Genomic DNA, 23,056 nt, shown 5'->3' with positions numbered 1-23,056 from the left:
AGAGAGTGTGAGTCCAGGGGCAGAGAGAGAGAGCTAGAGAGTTTGAGTCCAAAGGCAGAGAGAGAGAGTGAGACCAGGGGTAGAGGCTGAAAAGGAGAGCGAGACCAAGGGCAGAAGCAGAGGGAGTTAGAGACACTGGAGGCAGAGAGAGAGAGACCAGGGGCAGAGAGAGAGAGACAATGGCGAGAGAGAAAGAGAGGCAATAGGAGAGAGGGGAGGAAATAGAGACTAGGGGCAGAGAAAGACCGATAAAGAGACCATGGGGAGAGTGGGGAGGAGAGAGAGAGACCAGTGAAAATTATAGCTATGAGGAGGAAGAAAGAAAGAGAGAGGAATGATGAGAGAGAACACAACGGCTGTATACTGTGCATGAAAAACGGACTTCTCACAGCAGGAGGTAAGCATCTTCCCCGACACAGCAGGGGCTTCAGTGGCAAAGCACAGGCCAAACTAGCAATGGAGGAGACCTGGAATGGAACTCCTACTGTCCATGAGACATGACAGACAAGGTGGGTAAGTGTAACAGGGACAGGACGGAGACAGAGGTGGGGATTAAGATGGTGGTGGGTACATAGAATGGGGGTGGGGATGGAGAAGTATGATGAGGGGCAGAGGATAGAAGCGGAAGTGGGGACAGAATTGGACCTGTTGTAGGACGGCTCCAAAAGTACTAGTCTATATCGGGCACCTGAGGTACGTTTAGCTCCAATTTGTCTGCAAACAAGTAGAGGGCGGGGCCAGAGCTGTGTGTGCGGGATCGTCACACAGGAGGTGTCTGTTATGGCAACAAACAAATCTCTCAGAGTAGTAGTAGTACAGGAGTGTAGGGAAGCATCGGGCGCTGCTGCCATTGCATTTGTTCACCAGGATTTCTAGTCTGGTGGAGGCGGATAGTTGTGACTGTACACCTGGGGATCAGTGGTGTAAGTGCCCCCGCTCACATACCCACCGGTTACTGAATGCCAGGATGCCATCTTCTCCGGCAAGAGGAGTATCAGAGGGGAAGGGAGGATCCCCCCTCTTCTCTTCCAGCCGGACCGCCTCCTGGTGCTTATTTGTTACGGTCAGCAGCCATACTGCACTCCGCCAGGTAGTACACTGCCCTGGCCAGTGGCACTCATCCTCTGCCTCGGCACCCAGGGCACGTGCCCCACTCGTCCCACCCTTGTTACGCCACTGGTGGGCAGTCCGAGGTACTGAGTAGAGAGTTATAGGGGCTAATAGTGTTGTATGAAGACATAAGTCTTGAGGGCTTGTTTGAAGGTTTGTCTAAAATTCTGATGAAGTGATGGAGTGAGTTCCAGAACATTGGGGCAGCTCCTGTGAAATCTTGTATGTGAGAGATTGAGAGAAGGCGATTAGAGCAAAGTGAGGCAGCAGTTAGTGCCAGAGCAGAGATGGTGGGAAGGGGTGTGGACAGAAATGAGGGAGGCAGTGGAGTAGTTCTGGTGCTTTATAAGTGAGTGAGGAGTTTAAACTGTATTCTGTGATAGATGGGGTACCAGGAAAGTAATATACAGAGGGCAATACAGAGCAGCAAGATAGGGTGAGTAAGCTAGGCGGCAGTGTTCAGACGCTTAGCCATGGTCGAGACGCACATGCGACACGCTCGCTCACAACTTAACGCGTGGTGTCGAGCACGCTATAGGCGGCCGACTACCGTAATGCTACGCTACTAGCGTAGCGTATGCTCGTGACCACGAGGAGAACACGAGCGGCGCAGACGCTCACGGGATGACACTCAGTAAACCTTGTATGCAACACAGTGAAAGATTGAGTTTGTACTGTAAACCTTGGTTTTGTAATGTGAGCACAATGCAATGCTAATTAACCTCTATTGTATGAAAGCCTCTTGAGCGATTGAGACACTCTGAATACTCTCAGCAATGTAATAAACACACAATACCATGCTAAGGTTCCAACACCTTTACTAACAATATCTAGCTATGTAAAAGTTAAAACAGTTAACAGTTCATACACTACAGGCTAACATCAATATCTAAGCAGACTAACTACACATAAATATACAATATCGTCACAATCTTATACAATAACAGAGAGAGAGAATATGGCAAATACAAACAGAGATTTAGAATGGTCACAGAGAATAACTTACACACTGGGGAATGATCGCTGCGCAGCTCTGGTACCAGCTCCGAGTTAGTCAAGATGAAAACCGTTTGTGGAGAGAAGAGACTGAGCTGGCCAGGCTGGCTGTCCTTATATACACTGCGTACAGTATACTACAAAGGGACCTACAATCTCATTGTTCATTGGACACAGGAATGTCTCCTCGCATCATAATAAAAGGTCATAGGTTAGTTTGAACAGGTGGGCTGTGACTATATCAAACTGCTCAGGTGGGAGGGAATCTGAGAATTCCCGCCGCATGGATAATGAACCGCAAATATAGTAAATGTCCAGAAACTACTAATAGACATAACTATACGCAGGAGCGATTAATCTTTACCTAACCAGCATCGGATTGTTTCTAATAAAATGTTCTTTAGTTAGGTACCAAACACAACTGCTCAAACCCTGTCTGACCCTTCGTACCATGAAAAGAGGAATTTCTCTGTCCAGCGACCAGTTACATTAAACAAACTTACAGTCATTATTAAGGGGAACATTATCTATAAAACATACTATTTGGTTTTATTATTTAACGATTGGGTCGCCCGCTAGACGCACACAAACTCTACCGTAAATGCGCATACCACGCGCTCGAGCGCATGGCCGAGGAGGCGCCATCACGCAGCTGCGAGTAGCCGCACGCACGGGAGAGAATGTGCACGTGCAGCAGGCACGCGCATGAGGTGAATATATGGCAACGTGTAGAATGATATTTTTCCGACTTTGACATGATAGATTGCAGTGGGGAGAGATGAGTTGATTGTAGTAATCTAGGCGGGAAATGACAAGTGCATGAATGAGAGGTTTGGTGGCATCTGTGGTGAAAAAGGGTCTAATTTTAGAGATAGTTGAGGCAGCAGGAGTGTGAAAGAGATTGAATATGGGGAATGAAGAGATAGGAGTCTAAAATGACATCCAGGACTTAAGGGCCAGATGTGAGCATGGTGCTGTAAACCAATTGTAAGAGAGGAGAGATATAGGGGTCTTGGATGGGGGGGAGAACACAATAATTGTGATTCTAGAAATATTAAATTTGAGAAAGCTGTGGTACAACCAGGGGAAAATGGCAGAAAGGCATGGAGGTATTGAGGTCAGGTAAAAATATGGGTGTCATCGGTATATAGAGGGTACTGAAGGCTGAAGAAGCTTAAGGACCTCTAAGCTAGTAGGTGTAAGGGGAACCAAGAACAGACCCTTGGGGTACACCGATAGGGAGAGAGTTGACTGTTATACCCCTTTCACACTAAAAACCTGAGTCTGACCTGGGTTATTGAACACTGTCAAGCCGTGTTACAGCCGCTTGAAACCGCATTTACACCACAGGCTGGACCCCGGCTCATTGCCAGGTCATCCCTTTGTCAGCGCTTGGAGATTACATAATTTCCAAGCGCCGATGAGCTGGCTTTCTGTACACTTTAAGCGTGACCCTGGTCATACCGTTCACACCATTCATAAAATGCCCCAAATTGACTTCAGCCTCTGAAGTACGTCTTTTCTTTGTGGGAAAGCAGCATATTAGGATAAAAAGAAATAACTTGTCCAGATTTGTTCCATGTTCCTACAACTAAGTCAGATGTTGTATGAAATAATGTTATGTGATATTGCTATACTCTGCAGAACTGACCCATTATCCTATTCGGTTGCGTTTTACAATTGGGAACACAGTAATAAAACAAGCCTAGGTAATTACCTAGAGAGAGGTAAGAGGGCCCTGCTTACAATCTATAACACATTTGATCAAGTGGAACAAAACAATGTGACAGTTAAAGTATTCATACAATAGACAACATATAAATGGAGATGTAATTAATGCATCCTTTTTCTCCCAGTACATATTTCAGCCGCCACTCACTCACTCACTCACTCTCTCTTTCAGGTCTTCCACCAGCTATGCAGAAAGTCATGTTTAAGGGGCTTCTCCCCGAGGACAAAACTCTAAGGGAAATCAAGGTCACAAATGGGGCAAAGGTTATGGTGGTAGGGTCCACCATCAATGACGTATTGGCTGTTACTACCCCCAAAGAGACCGTACAGCAAGAGGTGAAGGAAGAAGAAACTAAGAAGGAACCCTTGTGCCGGCAGAAGGTAAGCTCAGAACTCCGGAAAGAGGTCACACCTTGTCATTGGTCATTCCTGATCAATACGTAATAATTCTATAATGTGCAATACATTGTCTTACAAACATCCCAATTATATTTTGCGGAAATACTTTATATTTAGAATTAAGGAGTTAGCTATACTTCTTTATGCTGGATTTGTTTCTGATTTTAGAGTTAGGATTGCTTTTTCATTACATAGACCAGTTGAATACAACTCAGTCTTTCCCTTTATTATCAGTGAAACATAATAATAATAAAAATTAGTAGTGAACTCGATGGATGGCCTTTTGTTTGTGTACTATTTCATTAGATGTAAATGGCATAGATATGTATGACTTCACCATAGGAGGAAGTTCTTCTGAGCATATCTGTAATTTGTGGTAACAAAAAAACAGGTAGGGTTTACACGCTTGTGTTTTCTCAGTTCTCAATTGGACTTCATCACTGATTCCGGAGAGTGTTAAGCCTGTAATGGCATGTAGCGCTCCTGTCTTAACACTGAAAGTAGATCCACGACCTTCTCTGCTCTCTATACCAAGTGCAGACTACTAGGGTGTGGTATTGAAGGTCGACAGTAACTAGGTCGACAGGGTCTCTAGGTCGACAGGTCAAAAGGTCGACATGAGTTTGTAAATCTTTTTCTCTAACGTCCTAAGTGGATGCTGGGGACTCCGTAAGGACCATGGGGAATAGCGGCTCCGCAGGAGACTGGGCACATCTAAAGAAAGCTTTAGGACTATCTGGTGTGCACTGGCTCCTCCCCCTATGACCCTCCTCCAAGCCTCAGTTAGATCTCTGTGCCCGAACGAGAAGGGTGCACACTAGGTGGCTCTCCTGAGCTTCTTAGTGAAAGTTTTAGATTAGGTTTTTTATTTTCAGCAGTGAGACCTGCTGGCAACAGGCTCACTGCATCGAGGGACTAAGGGGAGAAGAAGCGAACTCACCTGCGTGCAGAGTGGATTGGGCTTCTTAGGCTACTGGACATTAGCTCCAGAGGGACGATCACAGGCCCAGCTTGGATGGGTCCCAGAGCCGCGCCGCCGGCCCCCTTACAGAGCCAGAAGGCAGAAGAGGTCCGGAAAATCGGCGGCAGAAGACGTCCTGTCTTCAACAAGGTAGCGCACAGCACTGCAGCTGTGCGCCATTGCTCTCAGCACACTTCACACTTCGGTCACTGAGGGTGCAGGGCGCTGGGGGGGGGCGCCCTGAGACGCAATAAAAACACCTTGGATGGCAAAAAAATGCATCACATATAGCTCCTGGGCTATATGGATGCATTTAACCCCTGCCAGAATCCATAAAAAAGCAGGAGAAAAGTCAGCGAAAAAGGGGCGGAGCCTATCTCCTCAGCACACTGGCGCCATTTTCCCTCAGCTCCGTTGGAGGGAAGCTCCCTGTCTCTCCCCTGCAGTCACTACACTACAGAAAGGGTTAAAAAAAAGAGAAGGGGGCACTAATTGGGCGCAGTATTAACTATACAGCAGCTATATTAGGGAAAAACACTTATATAAGGTTATCCCTGTATATATATATAGCGCTCTGGTGTGTGCTGGCAAACTCTCCCTCTGTCTCCCCAAAGGGCTAGTGGGGTCCTGTCCTCTATCAGAGCATTCCCTGTGTGTGTGCTGTATGTCGGTACGTTTGTGTCGACATGTATGAGGAGAAAAATGATGTGGAGACGGAGCAGATTGCCTGTAATAGTGATGTCACCCCCTAGGGGGTCGACACCTGAGTGGATGAACTGTTGGAAGGAATTACGTGACAGTGTCAGCTCTGTATAAAAGACAGTGGTTGACATGAGACAGCCGGCTACTCAGCTTGTGCCTGTCCAGACGTCTCATAGGCCGTCAGGGGCTCTAAAGCGCCCGTTACCTCAGATGGCAGATATAGACGCCGACACGGATACTGACTCCAGTGTCGACGGTGAAGAGACGAATGTGACTTCCAGTAGGGCCACACGTTACATGATTGAGGCAATGAAAAATGTTTTACACATTTCTGATAATACGAGTACCACCAAAAAAAGGGGTATTATGTTCGGTGAGGAAAAACTACCTGTAGTTTTCCTGAATCTGAGAAATTAAATGAGGTGTGTGATGATGCGTGGGTTTCCCCCCGATAACAACGGATAATTTCTAAAATGTTATTGGCATTATATCCTTTCCCGCCAGAGGTTAGGGTGCGTTGGGAAACACCCCCTAGGGGGGATAAAGCGCTCACACGCTTGTAAGGGCTCTACCTTCGCCTGAGATGGCCGCCCTTAAGGATCCTGCTGATAGAAAGCAGGAGGGTATCCTAAAAGGTATTTACACACATACTGGTGTTATACTGCGACCAGCAATCGCCTCAGCCTGGATGTGCAGTGCTGGGTTGGCGTGGTCGGATTCCCTGACTGAAAATATTGATACCCTAGATAGGGACAGTATATTTTTGCCTATAGAGCATTTAAAAGATGCATTTTTATATATGCGTGATGCACAGCGGAATATTTGCCGACTGGCATCAAGTCTAAGCGCGTTGTCCATTTCTACCAGTAGAGGGTTATGGACACGTCAGTGGTCAGGTGATGCGTATTCCAAACGGCATTTGGAAGTATTGCTTTATTAAGGGAGGAGTTATTTGGGGTCGGTCTTTCAGACCTGGTGGCCACGGCAACAGCTGGGAATTCCACGTTTGTACTCATCTTCTAGAGGGCCGCAGATTAGGCATTCAGGACTGGGTCCTGGTGACCACGGATGCCAGCCTGCGAGGCTGGGGAGCAGTCACACAGGGAAGGAATATCCAGGGCTTATGGTCAAGCCTGGAGACATCACTTCACATAAATATCCTGAAGCTAAGGGACATTTACAATGCTCTAAGCTTAGCAAGACCTCTGCTTCAAGGTCAGCCGGTGTTGATCCAGTCGGACAACATCACGGCAGTCACCCACGTAAACAGACAGGGTGGCACAAGAAGCAGGAGGGCAATGGCAGAAGCTGCAAGGATTCTTCGCTGGGCTGAAAATCATGTGATGGCACTGTCAGCAGTATTCATTCCGGGAGTGGACAACTGGGAAGCAGACTTCCTCAGCACGACCTCCACCCGGGAGAGTGGGGACTTCACCCAGAAGTTTTCCACATGATTAAAAACTCGACAGGTATTGCGCCAGGTCCAGGGACCCTCAGGCAATAAGCTGTAGACGCTCTTGTAACACCGTGGGTGTACCAGTCAGGGTATGTGTTCCCTCCTCTGCCTCTCATACCCAAGGTACTGAGATTGATAAGATGGAGAGGAGTAAGCACTATATTCGTGGTTCCGGATTGGCCAAGAAGGACTTGGTAACCGGAACTTCAAGAGATGCTCACGGAGGATCCGTGGCCTCTACCTCTAAGAAGGGACCTGCTCCAGCAAGGACCCTGTCTGTTCCAAGACTTACCGCGGCTGCGTTTAACGGCATGGCGGTTGAACGCCGGATCCTGAAGGAAAAAAGGCATTCCGGATGAAGTCATCCCTATCCTGATCAAAGCCAGGAAGGATGTAACCGCAAAAACATTATCACCGCAATTGGCGAAAATATGTTGCGTGGTGCGAGGCCAGTAAGGCCCGACGGAGGAAATTCAACTGGGTCGATTCCTACATTTCCTGCAAACAAGAGTGTCTATGGGCCTGAAATTGGGGTCCATTAAGGTTCAAATTTCGGCCCTGTCAATTTTCTTCCAAAAAGAACTAGCTTCAGTCCCTGAAGTTCAGACGTTTGTAAAAGGGGTACTGCATATACAGCCTCCTTTTGTGCCTCCAGTGGCACTTTGGGATCTCAATGTAGTTTTGGGTTCCAAAAGTCACATTGGTTTGAACCACTTAAATCTGTGGAGTTAAAATATCTCACATGGAAAGTGGTCATGCTGTTGGCCCTGGCCTGGGCCAGGCGCGTGTCAGAATTGGCGGCTTTATCCTGAAAAAGCCCTTATCTGATTTTCCATTCGGACAGGGCGGAATTGAGGACTCGTCCTCAGTTTCTCCCCAAGGTGGTTTCAGCGTCTCACCTGAACCAACCTATTGGTGGTGCCTGCGGCTACTAGGGACTTGGAGGCCTCCAAGTTGCTAGACGTTGTCAGTGCCCTGAAAATATATGTTTCCAGGACGGCTGGAGTCAGGAAATCTGACTCGCTGTTTATCCTGTGTGCACCCAACAAGCTGGGTGCTCCTGCTTCTAAGCAGACTATTGCTCGTTGGATTTGTAGTACAATTCAGCTTGCACATTCTGTGGCAGGCCTGCCACAGCCAAAAATCTGTAAATGCCCACTCCACAAGGAAGGTGGGCTCATCTTGGGCGGCTGCCCGAGGGGTCTCGGCTTTACAACTTTGCCGAGCAGCTACTTGGTCAGGAGCAAATACGTTTGTAAAATTCTACAAAATTGATATCCTGGCTGAGGAGGACCTGGAGTTCTCTCATTTGGTGCTGCAGAGTCATCCACACTCTCCCGCCCGTTTGGGAGCTTTGGTATAATCCCCATGGTCCTTACGGAGTCCCCAGCATCCACTTAGGACGTTAGAGAAAATAAGAATTTACTTACCGATAATTCTATTTCTCATAGTCCGTAGTGGATGCTGGGCGCCCATCCCAAGTGCGGATTGTCTGCAATACTTGTACATAGTTATTGTTACAAAAATCGGGTTATTATTGTTGTGAGCCATCTTTCAGAGGCTCCTCTGTTATCATGCTGTTAACTGGGTTCAGATCACAGGTTATACGGTGTGATTGGTGTGGCTGGTATGAGTCTTACCCGGGATTCAAAATCCTTCCTTATTGTGTACGCTCGTCCGGGCACAGTATCCTAACTGAGGCTTGGAGGAGGGTCATAGGGGGAGGAGCCAGTGCACACCAGATAGTCCTAAAGCTTTCTTTAGATGTGCCCAGTCTCCTGCGGAGCCGCTATTCCCCATGGTCCTTACGGAGTCCCCAGCATCCACTACGGACTATGCGAAATAGAATTATCGGTAAGTAAATTCTTATTTTTGGTGTTGTTTTCTTCGTAGAGTGACCGGGAACCCCAATTAGTGCACCGCGTCCCCTCGCATGGCTCGCGAGCTTCGGGCAAGGTTACCATTCCCAATTGTAGTCCACCTGGATCACAAAGTATGAAAAAGTAAAAAAAAAATTAAAACTCACGTCGACCTAGTTACTATCGACCTAGAGACCGGATTCCGACTACACGTGCACTCACCTTTTTGTTCACTGCCCAATGGCAGACAGAAGGTAGTAGTAGCGGAAAAAAACTGCAATTAGCCTTGGTATTTCTTTGTACACTTTAATATAAGATCTCTATCTTCATACTAGTGGAGAGTTTCCAGATACAAGCAGCTAACATTTATGTTTCATTGTATTCTTTTGTGTAAACCCTAACCAGCTAGTGACATATGTATCTTCAAAGCAGCTAGTAAATGTATCAACACTGTATTTGCCTCATCCTATTTATAGGATACATAGCTTCTATAATCAATCTTCAGCAGGTCACCCTAGCCCAGTGGAGGACTTTCCTCCTATCTCCACCCTGAGCAAATTAATGCTAACTATGGGGGAAATTCCAAGTTGATCGCAGTAGGAAATTTGTTAGCAGTTGGGCAAAACCATGTGCACTGCAGGGGAGGCAGATATAACATGTGCAGAGAGAGTTAGATTTGGGCGGGGTGAGTTCAAACTGAAATCTAAATTGCAGTGTAAAAATAAAGCAGCCAGTATTTACCCTGCACAGAAACAAAATAACCCACCCAAATCTAACTCTCTCTGCACATGTTATATCTGCCTCCCCTGCAGTGCACATGGTTTTGCCCAACTGCTAACAAATTTCCTGCTGCAATCAACTTGAAATTACCCCCTATATTAGGGGTTTAATACGACATAAAGAAACATTTTAACACACGCTCACAAGTCAATTAAAAGTTATATTTTAATTGTATCATATACATTCTATACAATTTTTTTTTCAAGCATGCACCTCCAAAGTGTTTTCTTTCTTTATTCTTTTGTTGCTACATATCCATAACTTGTTCATGTCATGTATTTTAAGCAACACAGAAAGGTCCTGGACAAGGGCAAACCGGAAGATGTAATGCCGTCTCTGAAAGGTGTGCAGGTAAGAGCGTCTGTTTACTGCCGCTTATCAGGAGGGGGTTGGGTACATTATGTCGAGAACGCTGTAAACCGACTTCTTATCGACACAATTATCCCACCAGCACAAAGGTGGTCATTCCGAGTTGATCACTAGCTGAAAATGTTCGCTGTACTACGATTCAGTAAAAAAAAGTCACTTCTGCGCATGCGTATGCAGCACAGTGCGCTCGCGCGACGTAATTTTACACACGGTCTAGCGAAGCTTTTCATTTGCAATGTCCACCGCAGAGTGATTGACATGAAGTGGGCATTTCTGGGTGTCAACTGACCGTTTTCAGGGAGTGCTCGAAAAAACGCAGGCGTGGCTGGGCGAACGCAGGGCGTGTTTGCGACGTCAAAACAGGAACTAAACAGTCTGAAGTCATCGCAAGCGCTGAGTAGGTCTGGAGCTACTCTGAAACTGCACAATTTTTTTTTGTAGCCGCTCTGCGATCCTTTTGTTCGCACTTCTGCTAAGCTAAAATACACTCCCAGAGGGCGGCGGCTTAGCGTTTGCACGGCTGCTAAAAACTGCTAGCGAGCGATCAACTTGGAATGACCCCCAGTGTCCGCTAATTAAAGCATTTTAACGTTGCCAGCAGTATAACCGTAAGAATTATGGGAAAGCAGCATGTTTACAGTTATGTTTGTAGTTACACTACGGACAGCATTATAATTACACATTTTAGCGGGGTTGAGGTTGTGATGCTGAGAAGAACATTGAACAGGCGATCGAGAATACTGTATTAATGTGCACATGTTGCCATACTGGAGGCAGTGATTTTGTTGGTTCAGCCAATTATTATTAAAATGTGACCGATCAGTTTTGATGTCACTGATTCCTTTTGAATGGATTAGCTGCATTTTCATATATATGGGTTCGGCTTAATTAAATAGCTGCAAACCATTAAAAATGGATGGCTATCATCCAAAAGTGGATTTTAGCTGGTTATTTTGTTCCAATTTCTCTTGTTTGATTGTTGGGAGATATGTAGCTGTGCACTTTAATTAAAGTATTAGGTATGTTGATTCCATTGTAGCTTTCCCGGCAGACTGGGGGCAGGGCAAGGTGCTGAGGTGCAGTAGTGCGTCTCTGCGAAAGCCGATTTCGCCCGTGCTCCCAAAAAGGGTGCATGGTCGACCGGGGAGGGGGCGTGTCCTCGTGATACGTTCCCAATTGGGCTTCTCCCAAGCTCTCCACCCCAATGTGAATAGATTCATCTGTTCACCCCAGCGGCTTGAACAGCAACTTTTCCCTCCCGCGGGACAATGTGGCCAGTGTGGGTGAGGACGGCACCGAGCAGGCTGTTTTAGTGGGGTGCCGTGATAAGGGCAGTGCACATTTTGCCACTTTAAAACCGGGCAGGGCACAGTGCCCTGCTAAAACAGCCTAGAGTGAACACTGCATTGTGTGACTGTTGTGCTGCAAGGTACTGTCAGTACGTAGTATATAGCTTGGTTTATGCCCTCTGTTCTTCGAGTCCAGTTGGGAAAAAGTGATGGGTATGGAAAGGAATAAACTGTGAGGCTGCTGAAAACCAGCCAGTATAATTGTTTTTTTCCTAAAGAAACGTGCTTATCACCCTGAACCTTCAACATTTATATTATTAATAATGCACTTAAGTCTAATATCTGATTATTACAGTGGCTAAAATGTTTTAAATTAATTAATAAGAATAGGACGGACAAGATAATTCACATCATCATCTACAAAATAAACAATAGAAACACCAGTAGTCAAATAAGTAAATATATTATAGAAGCCAACCACCTAGCCAATCTGGGTTGTACGCCCAGTCAGCAACTCAAATAATATATAAAATAGAATGGTATGATGCACCACATTACTGTTGAATAGAATGGGGAAATAAAAGTATTGTATCTTGGTGAGTACAAGCTGCAGGGATTGTTAGAGGGGGAAAATGAACCATTAATGCATGGATTTCCACAGTGGTGACAGACTTCTGCTGACATACTGTTCTTACTCTGTGCTACAATCGTTGTGTTGTGTTGTGTTACAGGAGCGTCTCCCAACTACCCCAATATCTGGCATGTACAATAAGTCAGGGGGGAAAGTCCGACTGACATTCAAACTGGAGCAAGACCAACTATGGATTGGTACAAAAGGTAAGTAAGGAGAGACCGGACAGTTACTGAACTGGGGGAGTGACCTGAAAGGGATGTATTCTCTCTTTATTACGTAATCATTTTTATGTACAATAAGATTTGTTTACATTTGAATGCAGACGCAAGTTGCTGATTAGCTATGTGGTAGGAATGTAGAGGTGAAAAATAATATAATGGAGCGGATTATGATTTGGAAGCAAAGCAAAACATAAAAGCCAGTAACTGCGCACTTTGATAAAACCGCGCTGCACTACAGGAGGGGCAGTTGAAACTTGTACAGAGAGATTTGATACCAGAGGGGCATGTCCAAACTGATATCTAAATTGTAGTGTTAAGCTAGGTACACACTATACAATTATCTGGCGGATAATCTGCCACATCCGCCTGGTTGGAATGAAAATTTGGTAATGGATGAGAGCAAATGACAATCGACCATTTGCTCCTAAACACTGAAAAACGAACAAAACATGTCATTCATACAAATTAGTTAAAACACAAATTTCTCTAACGTCCTAAGTGGATGCTGGGGACTCCGTCAGGACCATGGGGTTTAGCGGCTCCGCAGGAGACAGGGCACAATAATAAAAGCTTTAGGATCAGGTGGTGTGCACTGGCTCCTCCCCCTATGACCCTCCTCCAAGCCTCAGTTAGATTCTTGTGCCCGGCCGAGAAGGGTGCAATCTAGGTGGCTCTCCTGAGCTGCTTAGAATAAAAGTTTAAGTTAGGTTTTTTATTTTCAGTGAGTCCTGCTGGCAACAGGCTCACTGCTACGAGGGACTTAGGGGAGAGAAGTAAACTCACCTGCGTGCAGGATGGATTTGCTTCTTAGGCTACTGGACACCATTAGCTCCAGAGGGAGTCGGAACACAGGTCTCACCCTGGGGTTCGTCCCGGAGCCGTGCCGCCGACCCCCCTTGCAGATGCCGAAGTTGAAGAGGTCCAGAGGTCCAGAAACAGGCGGCAGAAGACTTTCAGTCTTCATAAGGTAGCGCACAGCACTGCAGCTGTGCGCCATTGTTGTCAGCACACTTCATACCAGCGGTCACTGAGGGTGCAGGGCGCTGGGGGGGGTGCCCTGGGCAGCAATGTATTATACCTTTTTTATGGCTAAAATACATCACATATAGCCCTTGAGGCTATATGGATGTATTTAACCCCTGCCAGATCTCACAAACTCCGGGAGAACAGCCCGCCGTTTTAGGGGGCGGGGCCTATTCTCCTCAGCACACGGCGCCATTTTCCTGCTCAGCTCTGCTGTGAGGAAGGCTCCCAGGCTCTCCCCTGCACTGCACTACAGAAACAGGGTTAAAACAGAGAGGGGGGGCACTTATTTGGCGATATGATTACATATGTGAAAATGCTATAAGGGAAAACACTTGTATAAGGGGTTGTCCCTGTATAATTATAGCGTTTTTGGTGTGTGCTGGCAAACTCTCCCTCTGTCTCCCCAAAGGGCTAGTGGGGTCCTGTCCTCTATCAGAGCATTCCCTGTGTGTGTGCTGTGTGTCGGTACGTGTGTGTCGACATGTAGGAGGACGATGTTGGTGAGGAGGCGGAGCAAATTGCCTGTATTGGTGATGTCACTCTCTAGGGAGTCGACACCGGAAATGATGGCTTATTTAGGAATTACGTGATAATGTCAACACGATGCAAGGTCGGTTGACGACATGAGACGGCCGGCAAACAAATTAGTACCTGTCCAGGCGTCTCAGACACCGTCAGGGGCTTGTAAAAACGCCCATTTACCTCAGTTGGTCGACACAGACACGGACACTGACTTCAGTGTCGACGGTGAAGAAACAAACGTATTTTCCTTTAGGGCCACACGTTACATGTTAAGGGCAATGAAGGAGGTGTTACATATTTCTGATACTACAAGTACCACAAATAAGGGTATTATGTAGGGTGGGAATAATCTACTTGTAGTTTTTCCTGAATCAGATAAATTAAAGTGTGGGATGATACGTGGGTTTCCTCCGATAGAAAATTATTGGAGGTATACCCTTTCCCGCCAGAAGTGAGGGCGAGTTGGGAAACACACCTTAGGGTGGATAAGGCGCTCACACGCTTATAAAAACAAGTGGCGTTACCGTCTCCAGATACGGCCGCCCTCAAGGAGCCAGCTGATAGGAAGCTGAAAAATATCCTAAAAAGTATATACACACATACTGGTGTTATACTACGACCAGCAATCGCCTCAGCCTGGATGTGCAGCGCTGGGGGGGGCTTGGTCGGATTTCCTGACTGAAAATATTGATACCCTTGACAGGAACAATATTTTATTGACTATAGAGCATTTTAAGGATGCATTTCTATATATGCGAGATGCGCAGAGGGATATTTGCATTCTGGCATCAAGAGTAGATGTGATGTCCATATCTGCCAGACGATGTTTATAGACACGACAGTGGTCAGGTGATGCAGATTCCAGACGGCACATGGAAGTATTGCCGTATAAAGGGGCGGTCCATCGGACCTGGTGGCCATGGCAACAGCTGGAAAATCCACTTTTGTTACCCCAAGTCACATCTCAGCAGAAAAGGACACAGTCTTTTCAGTCTCAGTCCTTTCGTACCCATAAAGGCAGGCGGGCAAAAGGCCAGTCATATCTGCCCAGGGTTAGAGGAAAGGGAAGAAGACTGCAGCAGGCAGCCCATTCCCAGGAACAGAAGTCCTCCACAGCTTCTGCCAAGTCCGCAGCATGACGCTGGGGCCATACAAGCGGACTTAGGTGCGGTGGGGGGTCATCTCAAGAGTTTCAGCACGCAGTGGGCTCACTCGCAAGTGGACTCCTGGATCCTACACGTAGTATCCCAGGTGTACATTGGAAATTCGAGACGTCTTCCCCTCACAAGTTCCTGAAGTCTGCTTTACCAACGTCTCCCTCCGACAGGGAGGCAGTATTGGGAAAAAATTCACAGGCTGTATTCCCAGCAGGTGATAATCAAAGTACCCCTCCTACAACAAGGGAAGGGGTTTTATTCCACACTATATTGTGGTACTGAAGCCAAACGGCTCGGTGAGATCTAAAAGATTTGAACAATTACATACAAGGGTTCAAATCAAGATGGAGTCACTCAGAGCAGTGATAGCGAACCAGGACGATATGGTGTCACTGGATATCAGGGACGCTTACCTACATGTCCAAATTTTGCCCTTCTCACCAAGGGTATCTCAGGTTCGTGGTACAGAACTGTCACTATCAGTTCAGACGCTGCCGTTTGGATTGTCCACGGCACCCCGGGTCTTTACCATGGTAATGGCCGAAATGATGATTCTTCCTAAAAGAAATATGGACGCTTTCCTGATAAGGGCAAGGTCCAGAGAACAGTTGGCGGTCGGAGTAGCACTATCTCAAGTAGTTCTACGACAGCACGAGTGGTTTCTAAATATTCCAAAATCGCAGCTTTTCCGACGACACGTCTAATGTTCCTAGGAATGATTCTGGACACAGTCCAGAAAAGGATGTTTTCTCCCGGAGAAGAAGGCCAGGGAGTTATCCGAGCTAGTCAGGAACCTCCTAAAACCAGGAAAAGTATCAGTGCATCATTGCACAAGGGTCCTGTGAAAAATGGTGGTTTCTTACAAAGCGATCCCATTCGGTAGATTTCACGCAAAAACCTTTCAGTGGAATCTGCTGGGAAAATGGTCCGGATCGCATCTTCAGATGCATCAGCGGATAACCCTGTCTCCAAGGACAAGGGTGTTTTCTTCTGCGGTGGCTGCAGAGTGCTCATCTATGAAAGGGCCGCAGATTCGACATTCAGGACTGGGTCCTGGTGACCACGGATGCCAGCCTGAGTGGCTGGGGAGCAGTCACACAAGGAAAAAATTTCCAGGGAGTGTGATCAAGTCTGGAGACTTCTCTCCACATAAATATACTGGAGCTAAGGGCAATTTACAAGGCTCTAAGCTTAGCAAGACCTCTGCTTCAAGGTCAGCCGGTATTGATCCAGTGGGACAACATCACGGCAGTCGCCCACGTAAACAGACAGGGCGGCACATGAAGCAGGAGGGAAATGGCAGAAACTGCAAGGATTCTTCGCTGGGCGAAAAATCATGTGATAACACTCTCAGCAGTGTTAATTCCGGGAGTGGAAAACTGGGAAGCAGACTTCCTCAGCAGGCATAACCTCCACCCGGGAGAGTGGGGACTTCAGCGGGAAGTTTTCCACATGATTGTAAACCGTTGGGAAAAACCAAAGGTGGACATGATGGCGTCCCGCCTGAACAAAAAACTAGACAGATATTGCGCCAGGTCAAGGGACCCTAAGGCAATAGCGGTGGACGCTCTGGTAACACTGTGGGTGTACCAGTCAGGGTATGTGTTCCCTCCTATGCATCTCATACCAAAAGTACTGAGAATCATAAGAAGGAGATGAGTAAGAACGATACTCGTGGTTCCGGATGGGTCAAGAAGGACTTGGTACCCGGAACTTCAAGAGATGCTCACGGAAGAACCGTGGCCTCTACCTTTAAGAGAGGTCCTGCTCCAGCAGGGGCCTTGTCTGTTCCAAGACTTACCGCAGCTGCGTTTGACGACATGGCAGTTGAACGCCGGATCCTGAAAGGGCATTCCAGATGAAGTCATCCCTACCCTGGTCGAAGCCAGGAAGGATGTAATCGCAAAACATTTTCACCGCATTGGGCGAAAATATGTTGCGTGGTGTGAGGCCAAGAAGGTCCCTACAGAGGAATTCCAACTGGGTCGTTTCCTACATTTCCTGAAAACAGGACTGTCTATGGGCCTAAAATTAGGGTCCATTAAGGTTCAAATTTCGACCCTGTCGAATTTCTTCCAGAAAGAACTGGCTTCAGTGCCTGAAGTTCAGACGTTTGTAAAAGGGGTACTGCATATACAGCCTCCTTTTGTGCCCCCAGTGGCACCTTGGGATCTCAATGTTGTTTTGAGTTTCCTAAAGTCACATTGGTTGGATCCACTCACCACTGTGGAATTAAAATATTTCACATGGAAGGTGAAGATTCTATTAGCCCTGGCTTCAGCCAGGCGTGTGTCAGAATGGGCGGCTTTATCATATAAAAGCCCTTACTTAATTTTTTATTCTGACAGGGCAGAATTGAGGACTCGTCCTCAATTTCTCCTTAAGGTGTTTTCTGTTTTTCACATGAACCAACCTATTGTGGTACCTGCGGTTACTAGGGACTTGGAGGACTCCAAGTTACTTGACGTTGTCAGGGCCCTGAAAATATATGTTTCCAGGACGACTGGAGTCAGAAAATCTGACTCGCTGTTTAGCCTGTATGCACCCAACAAGATGGGTGTTTCCTGCTTCTAAGCAGACGATTGCTCGCTGGATTTGTAGTACAATTCAGCTTGCACATTCTGTGGCAGGCTTGCCACAGCCAAAATCAGTAAAAGCCCATTCCACAAGGAAGTGGGCTCATCTTGGGCGGCTGCCCGAGGGGTCTCGGCTTTACAACTTTGCCGAGCTGCTACTTGGTCAGGGGCACACCCTGACTGAGGAGGACCTGGAGTTCTCTCATTCGGTGCTGCAGAGTCATCCGCACTCTCCCGCCCGTTTGGGAGCTTTGGTATAATCCCCATGGTCCTGACGGAGTCCCCAGCATCCACTTAGGACGTTAGAGAAAATAAGAATTCACTTACCGATAATTCTATTTCTCGTAGTCCGTAGTGGATGCTGGGCGCCCATCCCAAGTGCGGATTGTCTGCAATACTTGTACATAGTTATTGTTACAAAAATCGGGTTATTCTTGTTGTGAGCCATCTTTTCAGAGGCTCCTTCGTTGTTATCATACTGTTAACTGGGTTCAGATCACAGGTTGTACGGTGTGATTGGTGTGGCTGGTATGAGTCTTACCCGGGATTCAATATCCTTCCTTATTATGCACGCTCGTCCGGGCACAGTATCCTAACTGAGGCTTGGAGGAGGGTCATAGGGGGAGGAGCCAGTGCACACCACCTGATCCTAAAGCTTTTATTATTGTGCCCTGTCTCCTGCGGAGCCGCTAAACCCCATGGTCCTGACGGAGTCCCCAGCATCCACTACGGACTACGAGAAATATAATTATCGGTAAGTAAATTCTTATTTTAACCAACTTGGATGACCAACAGTTTTTCCAGTGTTTGGGAGCAAACGGTTGATTGTCATTTGCTCTCATCCATTACCAAATTTTTATTCCAATGTACCTAGCTTAAGAATAAAGGTGCCTGGCATTTGTGGGCTGCATGCAGAGGCAGCCAGTATTTACCTTGCATGCAAAAATAATAGATGTCTTTGCACCCCTTGCATTGCAACAAGGTTTGTCTAGCTGCACAGTTACTTGTTGTTTTGCTTTTCTCCCAGCCAAGTATCAGAAGCAGCATATTTCTCTATCATCCAGGCTGGGGGACACTGGAACCACGGATGGTTGCTGGTGGATCTGCAGGAGCTGGCACTTAAACCATAGCTAGACTAGAGTTTTCCCCAGAAGGGTAGGAAGCACACTGTAGAGTTGGAGGCACAGAGCGGAGGGGCGGAGCTTGTAGGGACTGAATTCCTGCCCCCCCCCCCCTCCCTCCTTCCCCTGCTGTGGTGACGTATGGGGCCCATAACTACAGAGAATGCTCCAGAATGCCATTCCTCTGTAGGCTTTTTACCTCCTCCATGTTGATGGTGGGCTTGCTGTGCAAGGAAGGTATTCTGGTAATACCTACCTTGGACAATCTTCTTTTGTGAAAGCCGACTCATCTCCCCAATTGCAGTTGCACCTGTACTTCAGGATCATGGCTGGATTCAGAATTTCGAGAAGTCGCAGCTCATACCTTGTCAGCGCCTGCTGTTCTTGGGGGTGGTCTTCGACACCTGTCTACAGAAAGTTTTCCTGCCAGAGTCCAAAGCCTGGATCCTCTAGGATCCTCTAGGATTTAGGCCCTCGTTCCGAGTTGATCGCATGGTAGCTGTTTTTAGCTGCCGTGCGATCAGATAGTCGCCGCTTATGGGGGAGTGTATTTTTGCATAGCAAGGCTGCGTTCGCTTGTGCAGCCGAGCTATGCAAAAACATTTTGTGCAGTTTAGGAGTAGGTCTGGACTTACTTACCCACTGCGATCACTTCAGCCTGTCAGGCCCCGACTGACGTCAGACATCCGCCCTCCAAACGCCTAGACACTCTTGCGTTGGACTCGCCACTCCTCCAGTTGACACCCGGATCCGCCTTCTGCCTGTCAATCTTCTTGCGCTCGCCGCTGCAAAGTCTTTCTTTGTAGTTCTTGTTGTTGCCCAGCGATGGCCGTCGCCGGGTAACGACGCGCCTGCGCATTGTGGCCGCAGCGCATGCGCAATTCTGACCCGATCACACGGCTGCGACAAAGTGCAGCGTGCGATCGGGTCGGAATGACCCCTTAGTCAGGTCATTGCTGTTGGTACCTCGTCTGTCAATCTTGCTCTGTATGAACTTATTGGGCACAATGTTCTCCACCTTCGAGACCATTCAGTACACCCAGTTCCACTTGCGAGAATTCCAGTGGGACATTCTCCAGAATTGTTTGAGGTCCACAGAGTTCCTCTGCCTCAGTTTCTTACTGTCCCCCCGGCACTCGTCAATCCCTACAATGGTGGCTGGTTTCCAAGCATTTGCTTCAGGGCTGATCCTTATATTCACCCCGGCTTGGGTCATAGGTTGGGGTGCCGTGACGTTGCATCTTTCATACTGGCAGTGAAATTTTGAGAGGCGGATTTCCTAAGCACCACATTTCTCCCATGGGAGTGGTCACTCCATCCGGAGGTCTTCCAAATGTTGGTTCAGAAGTGTGGTCTTCCAGAGGTAGAGCTCATGGCTTCTCGTCACAACTTCAAAGTTCCCAGGTTGTGTGCGAGGTCCAGGGACCTGATGGCTTTCTTAGTGGATGTTCCCTGGGACTTCAGTCTAGCGCATCTTTTTTTCCCCCATTCCAATGTTGTCTCGGGTGCTCAAGGGGTCAAGGAGCAACGGGTGACAGTAATCCTGATGGCTCCAGACTGGCTGCGCAAGTCCTGGTACGTGGTCCTTCTAATACTGTCAGTAGGTCCCGGATGGCGTCTTCCAATGTGGTCAAATCTGCTGCTACAGGGTCCATTTCTGCACCTGGACCTTACTTGATTGGTTTTTGCTTGGCTTTTGATGGCAGCTTATTGAAGGCTAAGGGTTGTTTTCCTTCTGTGGTACTTACTATGTTGCAGGCCGGAAACCGTTTTTGTCTCGCAATTAGCACAGGGTCTGAAAGATCAACATGATGTGGTGTGAGACGCACAGGTTTCATACTTCCAGGTTTTACCTTTCTCGTTTTATGGCCTTCCTTCAGGTGGATTTGGAGTCTGCTTTTTGGCTTTGTTCCTTAAAAGTTCAGATTCCGGCTCGGTCATGTTTTTTTCTAGTGGCAGCTGGCCTTATACCAGAAATTCTGAACTATTTGCACGGGGGTTGTGGGTTCAACCACCGTTTCGTCCTTGAGTAGCTTAATCTCGGTTCTCAAGAAGGCTGCCTTTGAGACGTTGAACTTTATGGAACTTAAGTTGCTCTTCATTATGGCTATTTCTCATGGTGGATCCATTCCATTATCACTCAGTCTTATTCTAGTGTGGGGCAGCCGGCAACAGGCTGGGTGTCGGCACATTCTACTAAGGCGGTCTCTGCCTCCTGGGTGGCACAGCATGGGACTTCCATGGAGCAGCTGCCGGGCAGCCATCTGGTACTCTCTCCACATGTTTGCTCGTTTCTATCGTTTTCATGTGTTTGGTTCCGGCGATGCCCACTTTGTTCGTACAGTTATTCAATATGGCAGCCTGAGCATTACCTCCCATGGAGGTGGCTGTTGAACATCCCATGGGTAGTGCCCCCCAGCCTGGATAATAGAGAAAGGGGGGGGGGGGGGGGGTTTGTTTACTCACCGTTGAATCCTTTCCTCTTGCATCCATCTTGGGGACACTGTATTCCCTCCCTCAGGCTCAGTCTTGGGATTGTGTTGGCCATCGTTTCCCTACGGTTGTGTTTTGTTGTGGTTCCCATAGTTTCACTTGGTTACTGCTCTTCCTTTCTGGGCTCTTTTGAAGTTGTACTGGCCTGCTGGAGTTTTCAGGGGGCGGAGCTAATGTTTTAACTCTCTAGTGTAATTTTAGTGCCAGCTCCTGCACACCCACCAGCAACCCATGGTTCCAGTGTCCTCCAGCCGGATTCGGAGAAAATAATTTAACGATGAGTACACAAAAATCTCCTCTTTTGTGGCACAGCACAATCAACACAGCATCTCTCTGTATACAAGATAAAACCAATCTGAAAAACAGCAATAACACTATGGAGTACATGTTACCTATATACAAAGGAGTCACCATATTCGTGCTTGGATCAATCTTTCTGACAATCCAACCAACTAGGATCCACATGTAACCCGTCATGCAGTCCGCAGCATCACACAGCACATGGAGGCTTGAGCCAAGGCATTGCCAGCGACCGCTTCAGCTTTGCTCTGGTAAAAGGAATGCTACAGCGAAATCGTATTGGCTAGAATGATCTGTGATTTCTGTTGGATGTAATCCCCCTAAATCGCATAGCTTACACTGTGTTGGTTCTGCACTCTAGCAGGGATTTCTCATCCCTACTGATTTGGAAGGATGAATGAATGACAACTGGAAGACAGGCAGGTGGGAGCCCGATTAAGATATTTCAGTCATATCCATGGGTCAAAGATCTTATTGCCCAGGGCTACAGACTGGAGTTTCAGGAACTCCCACCTCACCGATTCTTCAAATCAGGCTTACCAGCTTCTGCGGAAGCAAGAATGACTTTACAGGCAGCAATTCAAAAACTGGTACAGACTCAGGTCATTGTTCCAGTTCCACTTCGACTGCAAAACAAGGTTTATTATTCCAATCTGTTTGTGGTACCGAAACCGGACGGTTCGGTAAGGCCCGTTTTAAACCTTACGTCACTGAACCCGTACTTACGGGTGTTCAAATTCAAGATGGAGTCTCTGAGAGTGGTGATCTCAGGTCTGGAGGAGGGGGAATGCCTGGTGTCTCTGGATATCAAGGATGCGTACCTTCATATTCCGATTTGGCCACCTCATGAGGCTTATCTAAGGTTTGCATTACAGGACTGTCACTACCAGTTCCAGGCCCTGGCATTTGGCCTCTCCACGGCACCGAGGCTGTTCACCAAGGTAATCGCAGAGATGATGTTTCTCCTCCGCAAGCAAGGAGTGAACACAATACCGTACCTGGACGATCTGCTGATAAAAGCACGATTCAGGGAGATGTTGTTACACAACATTGCCCTCTCAACACAACTACTCCAGGATCACGGGTGGATTCTGAACCTGCCAAAATCTCACCAGGAACCAACACAGAGGCTTCCTTTCCTGGGGATGATACTGGATACGTAGGCACAGAAGGTATTCCTTCCATTGGAAAAGGCATTGATAATTCAGTCGATGGTGCGGGACATTCTAAGACCGACCCGGATATCGGTGCATCTATGCATTTGCCTTCTGGGGAAGATTGTAGCCTCTTACGAGGCACTGCAGTATGGAAGGTTTCACAGAAGTCCCTTCCAGCTGGATCTGTTGGACAAATG

General features: G+C 47.3%; 1 protein-coding gene across 1 annotated transcript in view; it reads left to right on the top strand.

Annotated features, from left to right (window-relative positions):
* The window catches only part of UBFD1 (ubiquitin family domain containing 1), a 65,112-nt gene that overhangs the window by 23,917 nt on the left and 18,139 nt on the right, over window positions 1–23,056 (top strand). Inside the window, exons 3-5 of the mRNA XM_063934702.1 lie at window positions 4,010–4,218; window positions 10,280–10,345; window positions 12,384–12,489. Of these exons, the coding sequence (XP_063790772.1) occupies window positions 4,010–4,218; window positions 10,280–10,345; window positions 12,384–12,489 (381 nt within the window). The remainder of the gene's footprint in view (window positions 1–4,009; window positions 4,219–10,279; window positions 10,346–12,383; window positions 12,490–23,056) is intronic.

The sequence above is a fragment of the Pseudophryne corroboree genome, chromosome 7 (assembly GCF_028390025.1).
Source record: "Pseudophryne corroboree isolate aPseCor3 chromosome 7, aPseCor3.hap2, whole genome shotgun sequence".
In the NCBI taxonomy this organism is placed as follows: Eukaryota; Metazoa; Chordata; class Amphibia; order Anura; family Myobatrachidae; genus Pseudophryne; species Pseudophryne corroboree.
Note: the sequence above shows the minus strand (reverse complement) of the source record. Positions and strands in the feature narration are given on the sequence as shown.